General features: G+C 44.5%; 1 protein-coding gene across 3 annotated transcripts in view; it reads right to left on the bottom strand.

Moving 5' to 3' along the window:
- KCNQ2 (potassium voltage-gated channel subfamily Q member 2) overlaps positions 1–15,962 on the bottom strand; it is a 326,236-nt gene that overhangs the window by 73,449 nt on the left and 236,825 nt on the right. For all 3 annotated transcript variants that reach the window (XM_086932812.1, XM_086932813.1, XM_086932814.1), the window contains 2 exons: positions 9,900–9,968; positions 4,107–4,136 (listed from right to left, as the gene is read on the bottom strand). In XM_086932812.1, the coding sequence (XP_086788938.1) occupies positions 4,107–4,136; positions 9,900–9,968 (99 nt within the window). The remainder of the gene's footprint in view (positions 1–4,106; positions 4,137–9,899; positions 9,969–15,962) is intronic.

Below are 15,962 nucleotides of genomic sequence, written 5' to 3'. Positions count from 1 at the left end.
ATCACTAAATTTGAATTTGAACTCTGTTGCTTTGCAGTACTGGCTGCTTCTACCCCAGTAGCATGGACCATCAGGAGAGAAGTGGTGGACATCAAAGAGGATTGGAGGAATGAGAGACCCTAATGTCTGAAGAAGTGTAACACCTTGTCAGAGGAATGAAGAAACACTGTAGGGTACAGAAATATAGAAATCCCAAGGTACTCAACATGCGGTTCTAAAGTAATAGCTCCGGCCACCATACTATGGAGATTTCGCTGCATCATCAAATGTTGTTGGCAATACTCTGCAAAGCGGAATGCACCACATGAAGGAATATTAGCAAGCATGTAAGGAATAGCTTGCAATGATAACATGAAGTGCAAATAGAACTCTGGACATTCCGGCAGAAGAATATGAAATATTTGTGAATATTAAAATGGTGTTTTGTATTATTATTTTTATTATATTATTAATATTGTTATTTTCCAGTAGGGTGGATTTCCCTCCTGTGCTGAATGTTTGTATTGATCTGTTTCACTATCCCTGTTTTTTTTTCTCCTCCTCACCTCTATGATCTGGAGCAAAACTGTGTCTGCAAAGCTCGTGCGTATGATGGTCATTCCCTACAGATTGCTGTGGAAATGTCAAAGTCTGAAAAACTGGAAAGACCCCTTCATTCAGTATTACTCAATGTTCTGATTATAAGGTATAGTCTTCGAGGTGTCTTACATTTTTTCTTGTTCATTCCGTGTATCATTATTGCATATCGATGAGTCTCAATTTGTTCTCTGGAGCCCATGATCCTTTTGTCACTTTTTCTACGAAGGATAGAGTCAGACCTATAAGAATTGTGTTTGCATTAAACGCTAGCCCTCGCTTCTCCTGAAGCACATTTTTTGTATGTTCCTGGAGACAGAAACCTGCACAAAGACCTGGATGTAATGAAACTCTACATCAACAGCAAAGAGAGGCAGCCAACCAGAGTTACATGGTCACTGACTTTGCAGGGAATCCTTAGATCTAGGATTAAAAGTAACTGCCACCTGGAGATTGTGACACAATATGCTGTCCTGTATGTCCACTTCAACAGATCGGATTCAGGGACTTATATTTCCAAGGTCCGGAAGACATTTTCAACAACCTGCCGCCAAAACAAACGTAATCGAGAATCCTTGCCCACCACAATATTAATATTATCCTCTGGCATGATGGTAGTTTTCCCCAACTTGTCAACAACAAGTAAAGTTATCCACCTGAAGCTCTGTAACAAGGGATAAGTATACATATGTGTGCATTTACCTTTGTATCCTGAAACTGTAATAGTTTGTGCAACATAAGAGATTTACTTGAAGCCCTTTGGAAATAATTTGGTATCTGCTGCTATTCTTAAGTGCTAAGTATCACTTGATTCTGAGAATCAAGTCCATCTTTGCAAATGAAGCATGATGGCGTCATTGTGCAGAGATTTGCTACTCCAGATCACCTCTAGTTTATCACAACTCAGGCAAGCAATCAGTAAGTGGATCTTCCTAGGCAGGTGGTTTGGAGAGGACCGATGACAAGCATGTCCACCACAAGGAAGATCTGAGTATTATGGTATAATAGGAAGGGATGTATTGAATGAAGTGGTGTATTAGAAGGGTATTAGAACTAATATTAGTACTAGGGTAGTAGAAGGGTACGGATTATTTGCAAAACATTCCTAGAAATAACAGTTTTAAAATGTTGGCTTAGTTAAATTACAATAGCAATGGAAAATCTGTTAATTTTAGAATGTAAAAAACAACTGATATCTGTTATTACTAAGCAGTTCTGGTTTAAGCCGAGGACTGCTGAGGTTCCAGCAGGTGCGGTACAAGAAAGGAGCAAGGACAGCAAGAGCAGGAGTAGTCACCTACCGGTGCATGGAAGCTTGTTTACATGGCGCCCATACTGGAGGGGATCCTGCACTTTAATCCGTTTACTGCTACGAACGTTCAGCGCCAGTGCTGAACGTTTGAAGAAACGGGTGCGGCCGCGTTGGCCGTTGGACGTGCGCAGCACCAGGGAGGTAGCTCGCACGACATCCAACGGCCGACGGCAGCAGCAATAGGGTTAAACAAGGCAGGAGTCACATCCCTGTCTCCGTTTCCTAATGGTAAGTTCTCTGTGCATGATTATGAGTAGACAGAATAGGAGGTCTCTGTGCATGATTAACAGAGAACATTAGAGGGGCTCCCTGTGCATGATTAACAGCGGGCAGCAGATAGGTTCTGTGCATGATTAACAGTGCAACACGCACAAAGAATAAGGGGTGGGAGAACAGTCCCCACTTCGACCTCCTCTAACACCGTTCAGCACACAAAAGAAGGGGGACTATATGTACAGAAATTCTGTAATCAGAGGGAGCACTCAAGTGTTGTTAAAACTGCCCTCACACACAGTAAACTGTGTCATGCTTCATCATAGAGCTGCTAACACACCTTCGCGCAAGCCAACGCTGGAGGTGGAGGTGGAGCAATAGTAATGGGGAAGACAACACAACATACAGTAATAAAGAAAAATGGGATCATAAGTAATTAAAGTGCAGGAATTGTGATTTAAACTGGACACAGGATAACCTCAAACCCGTTTTAATCATGGTTTCCCTGCCCAGAGTAAAACAGTCAAATAAAGGACCAGTGGATGGTGGTCTGGAAGGCTATGATGAGTCACCTACCCCTCCACTCTGCAAAAAAGTCAACATGTTTCAGCCAGCAAACAAATATAATAATACTACGGCTTTCATCAGGACTCACATATGATAAATCCCATGGGTACTAACCTTACCTCCTTAATCCAAGGATAGAGGATAGAAACCCTTCTCAATAAACGTTCCCAACAAATAATAGGATGATTTCCATGGGGAACCGAGTTCTTTCAAATTCCAAACCTGAAATGTCGTGGGATTGAGGACTGTCCCCTATAGTCACACTTTCGTCAAGGTAAGCTGTCCCTGAACCATTCGTCATTCCCGATATGATTAACAGTGGACAGCAGAGGGGCTCTCTGTGAATGATTATCAGTGTAAATGCAGTTCCTAAGGAAGGGGGAGGAAGGCGCTCCTGAGGTCAGAGCGAGGGGGAAATGGGGGAGGAAGCAGGGGACCAGGTAAAAGAAGGACCTGAGAGGGAGGAGAGCTCCAATAAGGAGCAAGGGCTCTCACACACCCCGAGAGCTGTCATGCTTTATCATAGGGCAGCTCCTCGTTGGGCCGGCACTGCAATGCCCAACTGGCCCAGCAGGGGAGCTCTTTGCGTGTTTAACAGTGGACATAGCTTACATGTATCCCACCCACGTACTTGGTCATTGGGAGTCCGGGGCCGTCACCTCACCGTTGTCATCCTGCACATATTGAAAGCCTATGTGGGTTTGAGATAGTAATACAATGGCTTTTCCTGTTAAAATAACTTTGACCATGAAGCTGACTATTGCCAGCGCCATCCTGCAGTCCTCACCTTGGCTACGCGCCAAGTATAGACTGCATTAGGGGGTGTAGCTTGGCAACCACACTATAAGTTAACCTGCTCCAAACCAAATGTGAGAAAAGAGCTATACTGTCACTGATTGATTCCATTCCAACACAAGCTTAGGCAATGATGGATTAAAAAGAAAGGAGTCGCGGGTGCAGGTCCAGCAGAATGGTGGAAGGTGAGTGAGGTTCCCACGTTACATTGCTAATTGTTCTGAAACTAACCAAAAATTAACAGATTATTTGAAACTTTGCAAATGTGTTTGACAAATAATTAATTTGAGGCATATTGTTTATAAATACATTGAACTGCACATAAAAAAATATTATTTAAAATTCAATGTAGTCAAACCAACATTTTAAGTGATAGTTATTCCTAGTTGCTTTGTTTTTAAATAGAACTTGGATGAAATATGTTGAAATGTTAGCAAAAGATGGATGGACCTTTGCTAAGTATTAACATGAGGTGAATGGAATGTGATGGAATATTTCGAAGATGGGATACGGTGAAATATTTTAGCGCAGTCCCAATATGATTGGAATGTTGTGAAGTATTAGCATGGAGCGGATGGAATTTTGTGGTCTGTTAGTAGAGGACATGGATGGATTATGATGGGATATTATCAAAGATACCTACCCGGGGGATGGCTCAGGCTGCTGCTCTTTCCTTAAAAGAAGAAGCAATAGTACAGAATGTTAGCAGCAAAGCCATGAGTTAAACCAAGCAGTACTCTATGTTAAGACAATGTCATCTCTGAAACATCATAAAGTAGTAGATAGAAGCGGTGGTGAAGGGATGTAGGAGGCTGCGAGTGGGATCAGTCCCAGTATTGCTAGCCCTGGCAGATCACAAGAGGCCCTGGCTTCCACCCCACCCCGTCACCCGGTGGAAGACCGCTCACAGAATTTAGAGATCCGGCTTGCCTTCGGTGAACATCATGGTTTTCCTGAAGGCATGGAACTTTGACAATGGTTTGCAAATTTATGGCACCTCATTGGCATAGTTTTCAGGGTTCAAGAAACAAACTCTCAAAGCAGGAGTTGGTTTCTTGCATACAAGAATGTCCAATGGCTCTGACATGCAAGGAGCTTTCTCCCTGTTCGCTGGGGACACTGTGAATTTTCCCGAACCTTGTATGATGGACCGGAGTAGAGAAAATGAGCGGCAGTCACTCCGTCCTAAATAGGGTGGGTCAACCGTCACTTTGTTGCAATGGGCTTGTGGCAGACGAGCTGTCATGCCAATGGTTTCTCCGGTGAAGCCAGAGGAGGCTATGACAAGGTAAATTCATTGCTTTCCCTGAATCTAAATAGAGCGGTGAAGTCAAGAGTTTGGCGTGGTGAGAGTGCCGGTGATTGGCGTTGCAGCTTCTACTTCGCCAAACTCTACCAGACCATATGTAAGTCTTTAAGATTCCTTACTCACTGCTTTAAAAAATAAATGACCCCCCAACAAATGCGAGAAAACACCTATTAGATCAGGGATATTTTATTTTACTGAAACGAAGCTCCTTTTTTGGGTGTTTGATGCAAATAAAAGTGACCAAGCTACCATGACATAGCAACCAGCTTGGCACCTGGTTTTGCAAAAGTGCTCTTGCCCTGGCGACAGGCGCACTTTCTGTGAATGTACCCACTGACACAGATTGACACACTGGTTGTTGCAGGGCTCGAGCAGGCAATGCTTGCTGCTCTTCAGCAGTTTAGGAGCCCATTCATCAAACTTTACCCGGGGCCCTATATCTATAGGGTGGATTGACACTCTTATCAAAGAGTCATTGGAGACTAAGGGACAGGTTTATCAAACTTTCACATTACATAACGCAGCCAGTGCTGTGCCATGCTGCGTGAAGGGGAAAGGACAGAATGGACCTATGTTTACCCATATATGTCACATTTCTGCTCTCTGCCGGCGCTGGCACACAATCTCCTGCCTAGCGCCAAAGAATGCGCGTTTGCATCATAGTGCAAGCGTGACTGCATTGCAGGCAGGAATGTTTTTGCACAGGAGGATGCACCTTCCTACTCAAAAAACAATCCTCTAAGGCATTTTCTGCTTTCAAAGTGCGCTGCAGAATGCTCACTTTGAACGAGGAAACAACGAGGAGAAATAACTATATTTCACCTCATTGCACCTCCCGTGGGAAGGTGTAGCATTTTGATGCATTCCCAAGAGTACCAGTCTTGGTAAATCTGGAAATGCGCCATAATCCATGGGTGGATGCATGGGAACACCCGTGCTCCACCCATGGAACACCGTCCCAGGGCAGCGTAAGGAAACGAAGTGACTTACACTGCCTTGTGTTGGTCCACATTTACCAAGCAATGCAGTGCCGCGCAACAGGGCTTTGCACTGCTTGCTAAATTTGACTTTGCCCTTGCGATATCTTTAATGCCGAAAGAGCAATGCAATAATTTGACAAATCCCAGCCTAATTCTATAGATATCCAAACACTCTTAACGCCTGATTACGAGTCTGGCAGTCCGAGGAACGCCAGAATCACGGGAGCACGGCGGTGCCTCGAGCCACCACTACACCAGCAGTCAGATCGCCCCCATTATGTGTTAGGCGGTTGGACCGCCCTGGGACAGCTACCGCCGCCAGGGAACCGCCATTCCCAGGTTGTGTTGCGGAGGTCAGAGGTCGCAATATGCTTGGTGAGACGGCCGCTGTCCCGCCAAGCATATTACGAGTTTCTTTCCTGCCGGCGGTGTCATGGAGGTTCTACCTCTATGTACAACATGGCAGAGAGGAAACAAAGTTGTGCCTCCTCTGCATGTGGATGCACACAGAGGGGCATAATATGTGGCGCCTGTGTGCAAGCACAACAGTTCCTGCACAGCATGAACATTTGAGTCCATGCCATGCAAGAACCTTGTTGTGCTTTCCCATTGAGGTGCATTTTTCAAAGGCAACGCCGCCTTTGAAAAAGGCACCGCTACAGGATTGGCAATCCACCTGCCCGCCAAACCACTTTTAAGTTGTAATCTGGTGGGCAGGCGGTGGCGAGTCTCTGCGGTGTGGGGGCAAGTTGATGGCATCCCGCCTGCTCCCACACAGCAGAAACTCGTAATCAGCCCCTTAGTGTGGAACCTCAGATGAAGGGGGGCTGTTTGACATACTGGACTGTCAGTGTCTCCTTGGATTTCTTAGACATCTATGGGCAAGATGTAGGTAAATAGAATTTACCGAATCTAAAATACCGAATTTTACCGATTCTGTATTTTAGATTCAGTAAATCCTATGTAGGTAATAATTCTGTAAAAATTACCGAATCGTTAAGATTTGGTATTTACCAAATCGGTATTAACCGATTCTGCATTTGCATTCATTCCTATGGGCCTGAGGCGAATCCTTAAAGCACAGAAGCACTCTTTAAAGTGCTTCCTACATGTCATTTACCGATTCGGTAAATACCGAATCAGTAAATGATGATTCGGTAAATATTGAATCGGTAAATACCGATTCGTTATTTACCGAATCGATAAATTTAACACCTACATAGGAAAAGCCTATTACCGGTCGGTAACGGCCGATTTCGGCCGTTACCGACTGGTAATAGCCTTACTACATCTGGCCCCATATGTTCTATTAGGTCAAAATGTAATTGGTCCTTTTGGATAAGAGGTTATTTATAAATGCATTATTTATGTAAGGCTTTCCACAGCCATACTGCACTGCTTTGGCTTTACAAGAAACAAAAAAAAGGGTACAACAGCCAGTAGAAAACGTAAATCAATTTATCAGGATAGGTTCAAAATCTTTGAACCAATGAGGTGCAGACAGAAGAGATGGGCTTTAATGGTTTCTTCAAAGAAAGCAGATCAGTTTGCATCACAGCTGTGCAGGCAAAAGGTGCGACAGGTGTGATGCACCACCTGTGAAAGCAGACAAGTGTTGCTGCTATACATCAGATGAATAATTAATGAGCAGGCATGCCCTTATTCATCAGGCTTAGGGACACATTTCTCATCTCTAGGCAGAGGATAATGATTTGGCCCTAAAGGTTGTAGTTCCACAGGATGCCCTCACTAGAATCTGAATTTGGGATGTGACTACCATTGAACGATACAATTTTGATGCACGTTCGTCAGAAAAGAAGTGGCTTCAAAGTAATGCAGGTTAAGCATTAAATCTGGCACAAGAGGTACAGCAAAGCACATTGTAAGCCTTCCAAAAAGATCCAGGGACACTTGAAAGACCCAAAAGAGGGATCAGGCCGACACTGCCCTCTGTTTTGTGTTTATGTTGGGGCTCAAACCAGTTTGGTCAGGCATCTTCCCTCACATCATCCTGAACACGACCTCATACGTGCAATGAATCTCTAGGACTCCAAAACATCATAAACATGTGACAGACAGGCAGCAAAGGCTGATGCTGGCGATGGGTTGCCTAGCAACCAAAGGTGCCTTGGCAACCTGAGAAAATATAGCAACCACGTAGCTGCTACCAGGTCTTTGGAAAGCATCTTTTCAGGAATGCGAGAGAAGCAGAACACTGAAGAGAAGCATAAAAGGGTAAAGTCCACTTAAACTAGTCTAGGATATTAATTAAATGTAGCAGAGAGCTGGCAGTCCCCCTCAGGGCTGTGCTGGAGCAGGTAAAGGTGCCTTTGTCTCAAGCTGGAGGTAGGACCTTAATCGAAAATGTAGGGGCATATTATCAAGGCAGGCGATAAGAGATTATCCTAATTTTAAGACTTTCGGTATTCACAGAAGGCATTTAGGAGTCCTAAAGTTAGTGGTCCTAACTTTACTACTACTAAATTGAGAACAATCCTAATTTTAAGACTTTCAGTATTCACAGTAGGCCTTTACGAGTCCTAATGTTAGGAGTCCTAACTTTACTACTACTTAATTGAGAAAAAGTATAATTTTAAGACTTTCGGTATTCACAGAAGGCATTTAGGAGTCCTAAAGTTAGGAATCCTAACTTCTGTGAATACCAAAATGAGTAAGTGCCTTCTGTGAAAACCAAAATGATAGTAAGTTTAGGATTTTGTCTTAAGTTAGTTCTGTGAATTGGGCCCAATGTTTTGTGTTCATCATCAAAGTATAATCAGAATAGAAATGGTTTCAACTGGACCATGTTGTGCCCTCCGGATTACTGACGTTGGGTGATATATATACAGACATATTATGCACTGCTATGTACTTGGCTGAATAAAGCTTTATTTGGGGGAAGGTGGAGCAAATGGTAAACCTGGCAGAGCCCTTCCCACAGGTCATTTAGGTGCAATGGAGTGCATAGAAATCAGGGTCTAAAAATGGGCCGACAAGCAAACCACAGAAGCCGTCGCCATGGGAAACATCTATCATTCATGGCACTTATCCCTACAAAACTCAAAACTCAACTCTTCTTAATTTGTGAACCATGCTTTAATAAGTTATTTTGTCCAATTATGATAATAAAAGTCCTGATAGCTTCAGTCCATCTCAAAGGTTCTCAATGCCTTGCTAACACATAACACTGCATAAGGATGAACCAGCTTCGGTGGCTTCATCTCTGAGCCACACATGTGTGATACAAGACACCGTACAAGGTAAGTATTACACAATATCAGGGAGGAGTCTGTGTTTCCGCTTTTGCAGACTCAACAGTTCCTGATCATGCTTCCAGCTCCCTGAGGGTATATTGGAACTTGATAATGCAACAAAGTGCATAGATCATCACTCATACACATCAAACTCATGGAGACATCAGGGAATAAACAAGTGAATTAAAAAATCAATGAGGGCTCACCAAAAAGTATAGGACAGAGCCAAGCACAAACAACCCATTGCTTGTTCTTCATGCTCTCAACATGCACATGGTGCGAAACAATACCAACCCAGATTTCTCCTGGTACAAAACTCAAAGAGCTGTAGAAGGGGGCGTGGCATCGAGGAACAGGATGGGGCAGGTATACCCCCATGAGGACAGCCAAAGAATCTGTCCAACACAGGTATCCTGAATAAATCAATGTGTGCGGTTTAAAGTAGAACATGAAATTTGCTTTAAAAATAAGTGCCCTTTAAATCAAAAAAACAAAGTATGGCCCCTTCAGTGTCATCCTCTATTGTACAACATGAAACTATTTGCAAGAGTTCTAAAAGCACAAGAATGTTTGCCCTATTGGTCACTGAAACTATATTCATGCTACAACTTGCTTCTGATGCCCTCGAGGACCCTGGGGAATTGAAGCTTGAGACCTGCTCTCAATAATGGCCCAGTAAAGTTTAGGGCTATCCGGTATGATCTGGGTATCTGGGCGTTTTAGTAGGAGCTTTTTAAAACAAGGCCACTTTGAATACACCCCTCCGAATACACTGAGAAACTGCTCCTTGAGTTCGGATAGGACCTCCCCAATTTTCCCATTTTCTTCTTACTCTGGCCTTGGTCCAACCATCCCCAACCAAACTAGCCCGGGTGGCTAGAATTTCACCTGACCTGAATGTGAGTCCTGACTTGCTCTTGAGGTTCCTCAGGAGGTCCAACTGGTTGAGCGGTGGGATGAGCCTGAGATGGGTAAGAAAAGAGAGAGAATCACATCATGCAGTGCATTGGCGCAGTCGAGAGGTCAGGAGCATCGTGACTACCGGTGGCAGCTGCTCAGCGCCTGAGATTGAGTGGAAGAGTGGTTCACTTTACCTTTCCTGGCTCTTGAGGTCCACAGAATCATGTAAATTAGGATCAGGCAATGACCACCTCTGGCCCCTCTGCAGGGTCCCTCTCAACCCACGACGAGAGGCAGATAGCCCACAATGATCAAGATAACTTGCTCCTACCACCCTTTTTCATTTACATAAAGGAGAGATTACACAAAGTCTAAATCAGAGGAAAGGGTGCCCTACCATGACACAAACACATCTCCGCAGTAACCTTTTGAGTGTCTATAGAGGAGATCACAACACAGGCAGCTGCACCTCCCGGGCAAAACAGATAGAAGTAGAGAATTCTTTTCCTCATTACGAGGAACTATCTTGCACATGTAAAATGTATGCCCCATTAAAATCTATGCCCCAGCCCTCTCCTTCTCAACTTAAAGTATTTTTCCCTAAATTCAAAGCCTCCTCCCTCTCCGTTTGAAGGTTTCTCTCCCTCATCGGGCAATCTTTTCTTCTTCGGCATGTAATATTGTCTCCATCAGAATAAATTATTCTCCCTAGGTTTGAAATATTCCCTAATGCAATCTTCTCCACAGTATGCAGTTTTCTTATCTAGTAGGCAGACTTCACACCCCTATTGTGCATTATCTCTCCCGGCACGGGAATGCAAACATTCAACCTGGGGTGCTGTCCTCTACTCCAGGGTATGCTCTACGTCCCCTTATCAGTTATTCATCCCTCGTATACAGCCTTCTTATCTTTCCCAGACTCCTGCCTCATCAGACAGCTTTTCTACACATAGGTAGTTTATTCTCCCCAGGAAGTATTATCCACCATTACAAAATGTGCGGGTCTTCAGTATGCAGTCTTTTCTTCTTCAGGGCGCATTCTTCATTTCAAGTTAGCATTCTTCTCCCTTAGAAGCAGGTCATATCCCCACTAAGAAATCTTCAGTTCTTCAGAATGTAATCTTCTCCCCCACTATTCAGTATCCTCCCTCAATATGCAGTGGACAACCCATTATGAAGTCTTCTCCCCAAGTACATAGGCTTGACCCCCAGCATGCAGATTTACTAACATTTGATACAGCACAATGCAGCAAGGCAACTTGCTATGCTTCATCAAATGGAGAGAGCAGGCGTGCACTTTATCAACTAAGATATGCACATTCCTGCTCTCTATCTGTGCTGGGGAACTCAGGGCAGCCTGGGGCCAAAGCAGGTATCCTTGCGCCAATGTGCAAGGCTGCCTGTGCTCCAGGCAGGATTGTTTCTGTGCTAGAAGTGTCACCCTCTGGCACAAAAACAATCCTCTAAGGCTTTTTCCTCTTTCTATGTTTGCTGCAGAATTTTGAAAGAGGAAACCATAAGGAGAAATAAATATAATTCTCCTCATTATGCCTCCCCTTAGAAGGTGTAGCATCTTGATGCATTCTCAGGTGTACTAGTGTTAGAAAATTTGGGAATGCACCAAAATTCAAAGGTGAATGCCTCGGAACACCACGTTCTATTCATAGAATGTATTCCCAGGGCAGAGTAACACAAGGCAGCAATTTCCGCTGTGTTGCATTACTCCAGATCTTCTATGACACGCAGAGCCAGGCAAGGTAGCTCTGCGTGGCATTGGAACTCTCACTTAAGAGCTTGCGTTGCCTTGTGTGATGCAACTGTGATGCAGCCCTCAGTAAATCTGGGCCCTAGTGCACAATGTTCTCACTGAATAATGCAATATTCTCCCCAGTGTGCAGTATTTTGCACAGCATGCAGTCTTCTCACTCAGTGTTCAGAATTTGACACAGAATGCTCTTTCACCCCTATTAAAAAGATTTTGTACGCAGTGTGCAGTCAAGTTCTCCCATATGCAGTCGTATTGCCCAATATGTAGTATTTTCCCCAGTATGCAATTTTCCCCCTATACAGAGTTTTCTCACCCACTATTCAGGGTTCTCCACAGCTTGTAATCTTGTTCCCCAGAATCCAGTCTTCAGTGTGCAGTTAGTTCCCCCGGTATGGAGTATTTTCCCCAGTATGCAGTTTTCTCCCTATACACAGTTTTCCCACCCACTATGCAGGGTGTTCCACAGCAAGCAGCCTTGTTCCCCAGTTTGCAGTCTTCAGTGTGCAGTTATTTCCCCCAGTATGGAGTAATATCCCCAGTGTGCAGATTTTCCCCTATACACAGTTTTCCTACCCACTATGCAGGGTTCTCTACAGCAAGCAGCCTTGTTCCCCAGTTTGCAGTCTTCAGTGTGCAGTTATTTCCCCCGGTAAGGAGTATTTTTACCCAGTGTGTTGTTTTTCCACCCAAGTATGCAGTGCTCTCCTGGGAATGCTATTGTCTCCCCCAGTGTGCAGCCTTCATAACCAGGGTGCAGTATTATCTCCAAAAGAAATCTTCACACCAAGTATGCTGTCCTCACACCCACTGCAAGGTCTTCACACCCTGTATGAAGTCTTGATGCCCAGTGTGCAGTTTAGTTCTCTCACTAAGAATTCAGGGGCATATTATCAAGGGGGTTTATCTCCGCTTTTTTGGCTTTAAAAGCCAAGAAAGCGGAGATAAAATTATCTCCCTATTACCAAGCTGTCGCTAACACCAGTTAGTGACAGCTAATAGGAGATAGCGATCATCTTGGGACCCGCTTTGCATGTCAGTGATATTTATCACTAATGACATGCAAAGTGGGCGTGCCAAGATGTTAGCGACTGGAAACAGTCCCTAACATCGCTATCTCCTATTACCAACTTTTGGAGATATTCGCGCTAAGCATTTGCTCAATAATGCATGAATATCGCTGACTTTTCAGCGATATTCATGCATTGCGGCCGTTTTTTATCGCATTTTTGCGATAAACCTTGCTAATAGCAAGGTTTATCTGCGACAAAAATCGGCGATGTGCGGCGATAATGTTTGTCTCTAAACAAGTTAGAGACATAAATTATCGCTAGTTGTTGGTAATATGCCCCTATATCTTTTCTCACTGAATGTAGTATCCTCCCTACATGCAGTCTAACCGCCCCTCTCCACGGTGTCCACATCAATCTGAAAAAAAACATTGGCTAAAAGCAAAAATCCCTGCTACTTAAAGAGACTGCATCCTGAGTGGAGGTGCCCCTTGTGAAAGGGCAGGATACCATCACTCACAGTGAAGTAAACCAATGGCTGAAGTGAACTTACCACACTACCCCATGCCACATGCTGTAGGGGGCATAGGAAGAATGTGAATGACACAAATACAGACCAATGGATGGAGAGGTATGATTGAAAGCTCCTATAAGTACCTATATCACACATATAATATTTATAAAATGGAAAGGTCTTGGCTAATGCCAGACCCACAAAGGTAACAACAACAGTTTTGATTATTGGCTGTGGTGGGTGGTTGGTGGGGTTGGAGTTGCAATTTAATAATCATTCGACACAAATTGACAGTTAAAATTGAGCCTGGAGTTGTGTTTAAACAAAGAATATGAGTAAATATTCTGTGATTAGTCTGTTGCCCTTCCATTGCTTTCAAGAAGCCCTCTGGCCAGAGCCCACCAATAGTCAATCATGTACACAAGCATACTGCTAAGCAAATGGGGCACCTGACATACCTCAGGCTCTAAAGAAAGCGCAGGATGACAATAGTTCATTTACTTCTAAGACCCACATGCACCTGGCTGGATGGCATCTAAAATGGCCTTTTGTTCTAAGGTAATGGTCTCACCGGCATTTGTTATGTGGTGGTAGAGAAAGTGACCACTCTATACCCACACTCTATTATATGATTTACAGTGGCGGCTGGCATGGCTCGCGGGTAGCAGGGCAGGCGCAATTGTGGGCACAGGGAGATAGAGGGGGGTTGCACGAGGGTGCGCATAACACAAAAAAAAATAACTTACCTTCCCGCCGGGTTCCACGTCTCATTCCCATGCATCAGGAAGCACAGCCAGGCCCACCAGGCCAATCACAACGCTGCAATGTAGTGTTGTGATTAGTAAGAACCTAGGCTTCCTTGACTAAACACAATGCTGCAATGCAGCATTGTGATTTGTTTTGAGCATTCTAGTTTGATACTTAACCAGGGAATGGGGGCCTGGGCATGTTCTCCACCCAGGCTGTAATACAGCCTACATGGAAAACGTAGAAAGTGCGCATGACTGGTTTGGACGGCCAAAGAGAGACGACCAAACAGTCATTGCGTACTTAGGAGTGGGTAAATCACTCCCCCCCTGCCCTGCTCCGAGAGCAGAACAGCCCTGGTAAAGCAGCACAAACATAAAATGATAATAACTGAAAGTTATTATAATTTGATGTTTTCTCTTCTAACACTGCTTGAAAGCAGTGGGGCGACGCTCCTCCACCATAGCGGAGGAGCCGGCACTGATGATTCAGATAGTATTAGTCCCCCCAGCCCTACATTAAAATGTAGTAGGAGCAAAATAACTTGCTCAATCAATATATTAACCCCTTCAGCGCGGCGCGAATTTTCGCGCTGTGCTGAAGGTTCTAAGGTTCTAACGGGCTCATGACGGAACGGTTCCGTCATCAGCACAGCTCACCCGTAGCTGATGACGGAACCGTTCTGTCATCAGCATGGAAGGGGTTAAAAAAAATTTACTAGGGTGGTTGGCAGAGGTCATTCTTAACATCAACACAGTCAAGGGCAGCAGCAGGTTGTATCAAATAGCCGTAGGATGGGGTACCTTCCATGGGAATATCTCCACGTCACCACAAACCAATAAAGAGGAGAATGCTAATTGGCTCCATTGTTGAGGAATCCAAGATCTGGCAGCAATTTAATACTGAATTCCCTTCTGAATTTTCTTGGGTATTTCTCTCGGTAAGCAAATGAATGGAGATGAAGGTTGATGTACCTACTGTCTTACTCGCAGGATTGACGTTGGTCCATGTTACCTGGCGCCATCTTTGCAGTGACAGGCTTTTCCTATGCAAAGTAATGCTTTTGAATATTTGTAGTTTTGGTTCAATCCATGGAACAGATTACAATAACTAGAGCTACATGATCCATTGAAAGAAACCCCAAGACTTAAAGAGATCCTAATCATCTGGAGCCACAGGGTGTTTTATCTCCGTAGAGCAGAACGTGTACACAGCAGCGTGAGTTATATATTATGTTGTGTTCATTTTATTTTTAGTGTTCACATAAGCAGCAATGGGCCTGATTAGGAGTTTGGCAGTGTGGGAGTAGGCCGGCACGCAACTGCCCCGTACCAAAACACCCCCAAACTCCACTGCCGACCTCCAGCCAGATTACAAGTTGTTATCTGAGCGGGCAGTCCTGCAGCGGCTGGCCCAAGGCACTGCCTTTCAAAGGCTCATAGGAGAGTCTTTAGAAAGGTAGAGCCATGGGACCACCGCAGCATGTTCCAGCATGACATGAACAGTAAAGTGAATGTTGTACAGGAACTGGGGGGGGGGGGCAGAAAGAAAGGGGGCCACACCATCTGCCCCTCCTGCATACAAAGCTATGAACTGAGGTCGAGGGGGCCCTGCAAGGCCCCTTTAGTTTCCTCACCACCACCCTCTTCATTGCAGGCTCACCACCATGAAAAGGAGGGCAGTGAGGAAACTCATAATATGCTTGGAGGTGCAGCAGCTGCACCGTTATTATACTGTGGCCTCAGACCACTGCAAGACCTTCAGGAATTGCTGATCCCTAGGGGTAGCAGCAGTCCTATGGTGGTGGTTTGGCGGTCCGTTGGACACCAAACTCATAAACAGGCCCTATGTCTCCACCCAGCTGTCCAAAACATGCTTGCTGTGGGTATCCAAATCAAGCTTTTGTGAAAAAAGTTTGATAAAAGGAGTTGTATTCAGCCATCATGCTTTCTGGCTTGGGCACTTATTTGCCTAATCACTTTTCGGAGGCAAATTTATAATGTATTAATTCAGCTCTGTG

The sequence above is a fragment of the Lissotriton vulgaris genome, chromosome 7 (genome assembly GCF_964263255.1).
Source record: "Lissotriton vulgaris chromosome 7, aLisVul1.2, whole genome shotgun sequence".
Lineage (NCBI taxonomy): Eukaryota > Metazoa > Chordata > Amphibia > Caudata > Salamandridae > Lissotriton > Lissotriton vulgaris.
The sequence above is the reverse complement of the archived record's forward strand: the minus strand, read 5'-3'. Positions and strand labels throughout refer to the sequence as shown.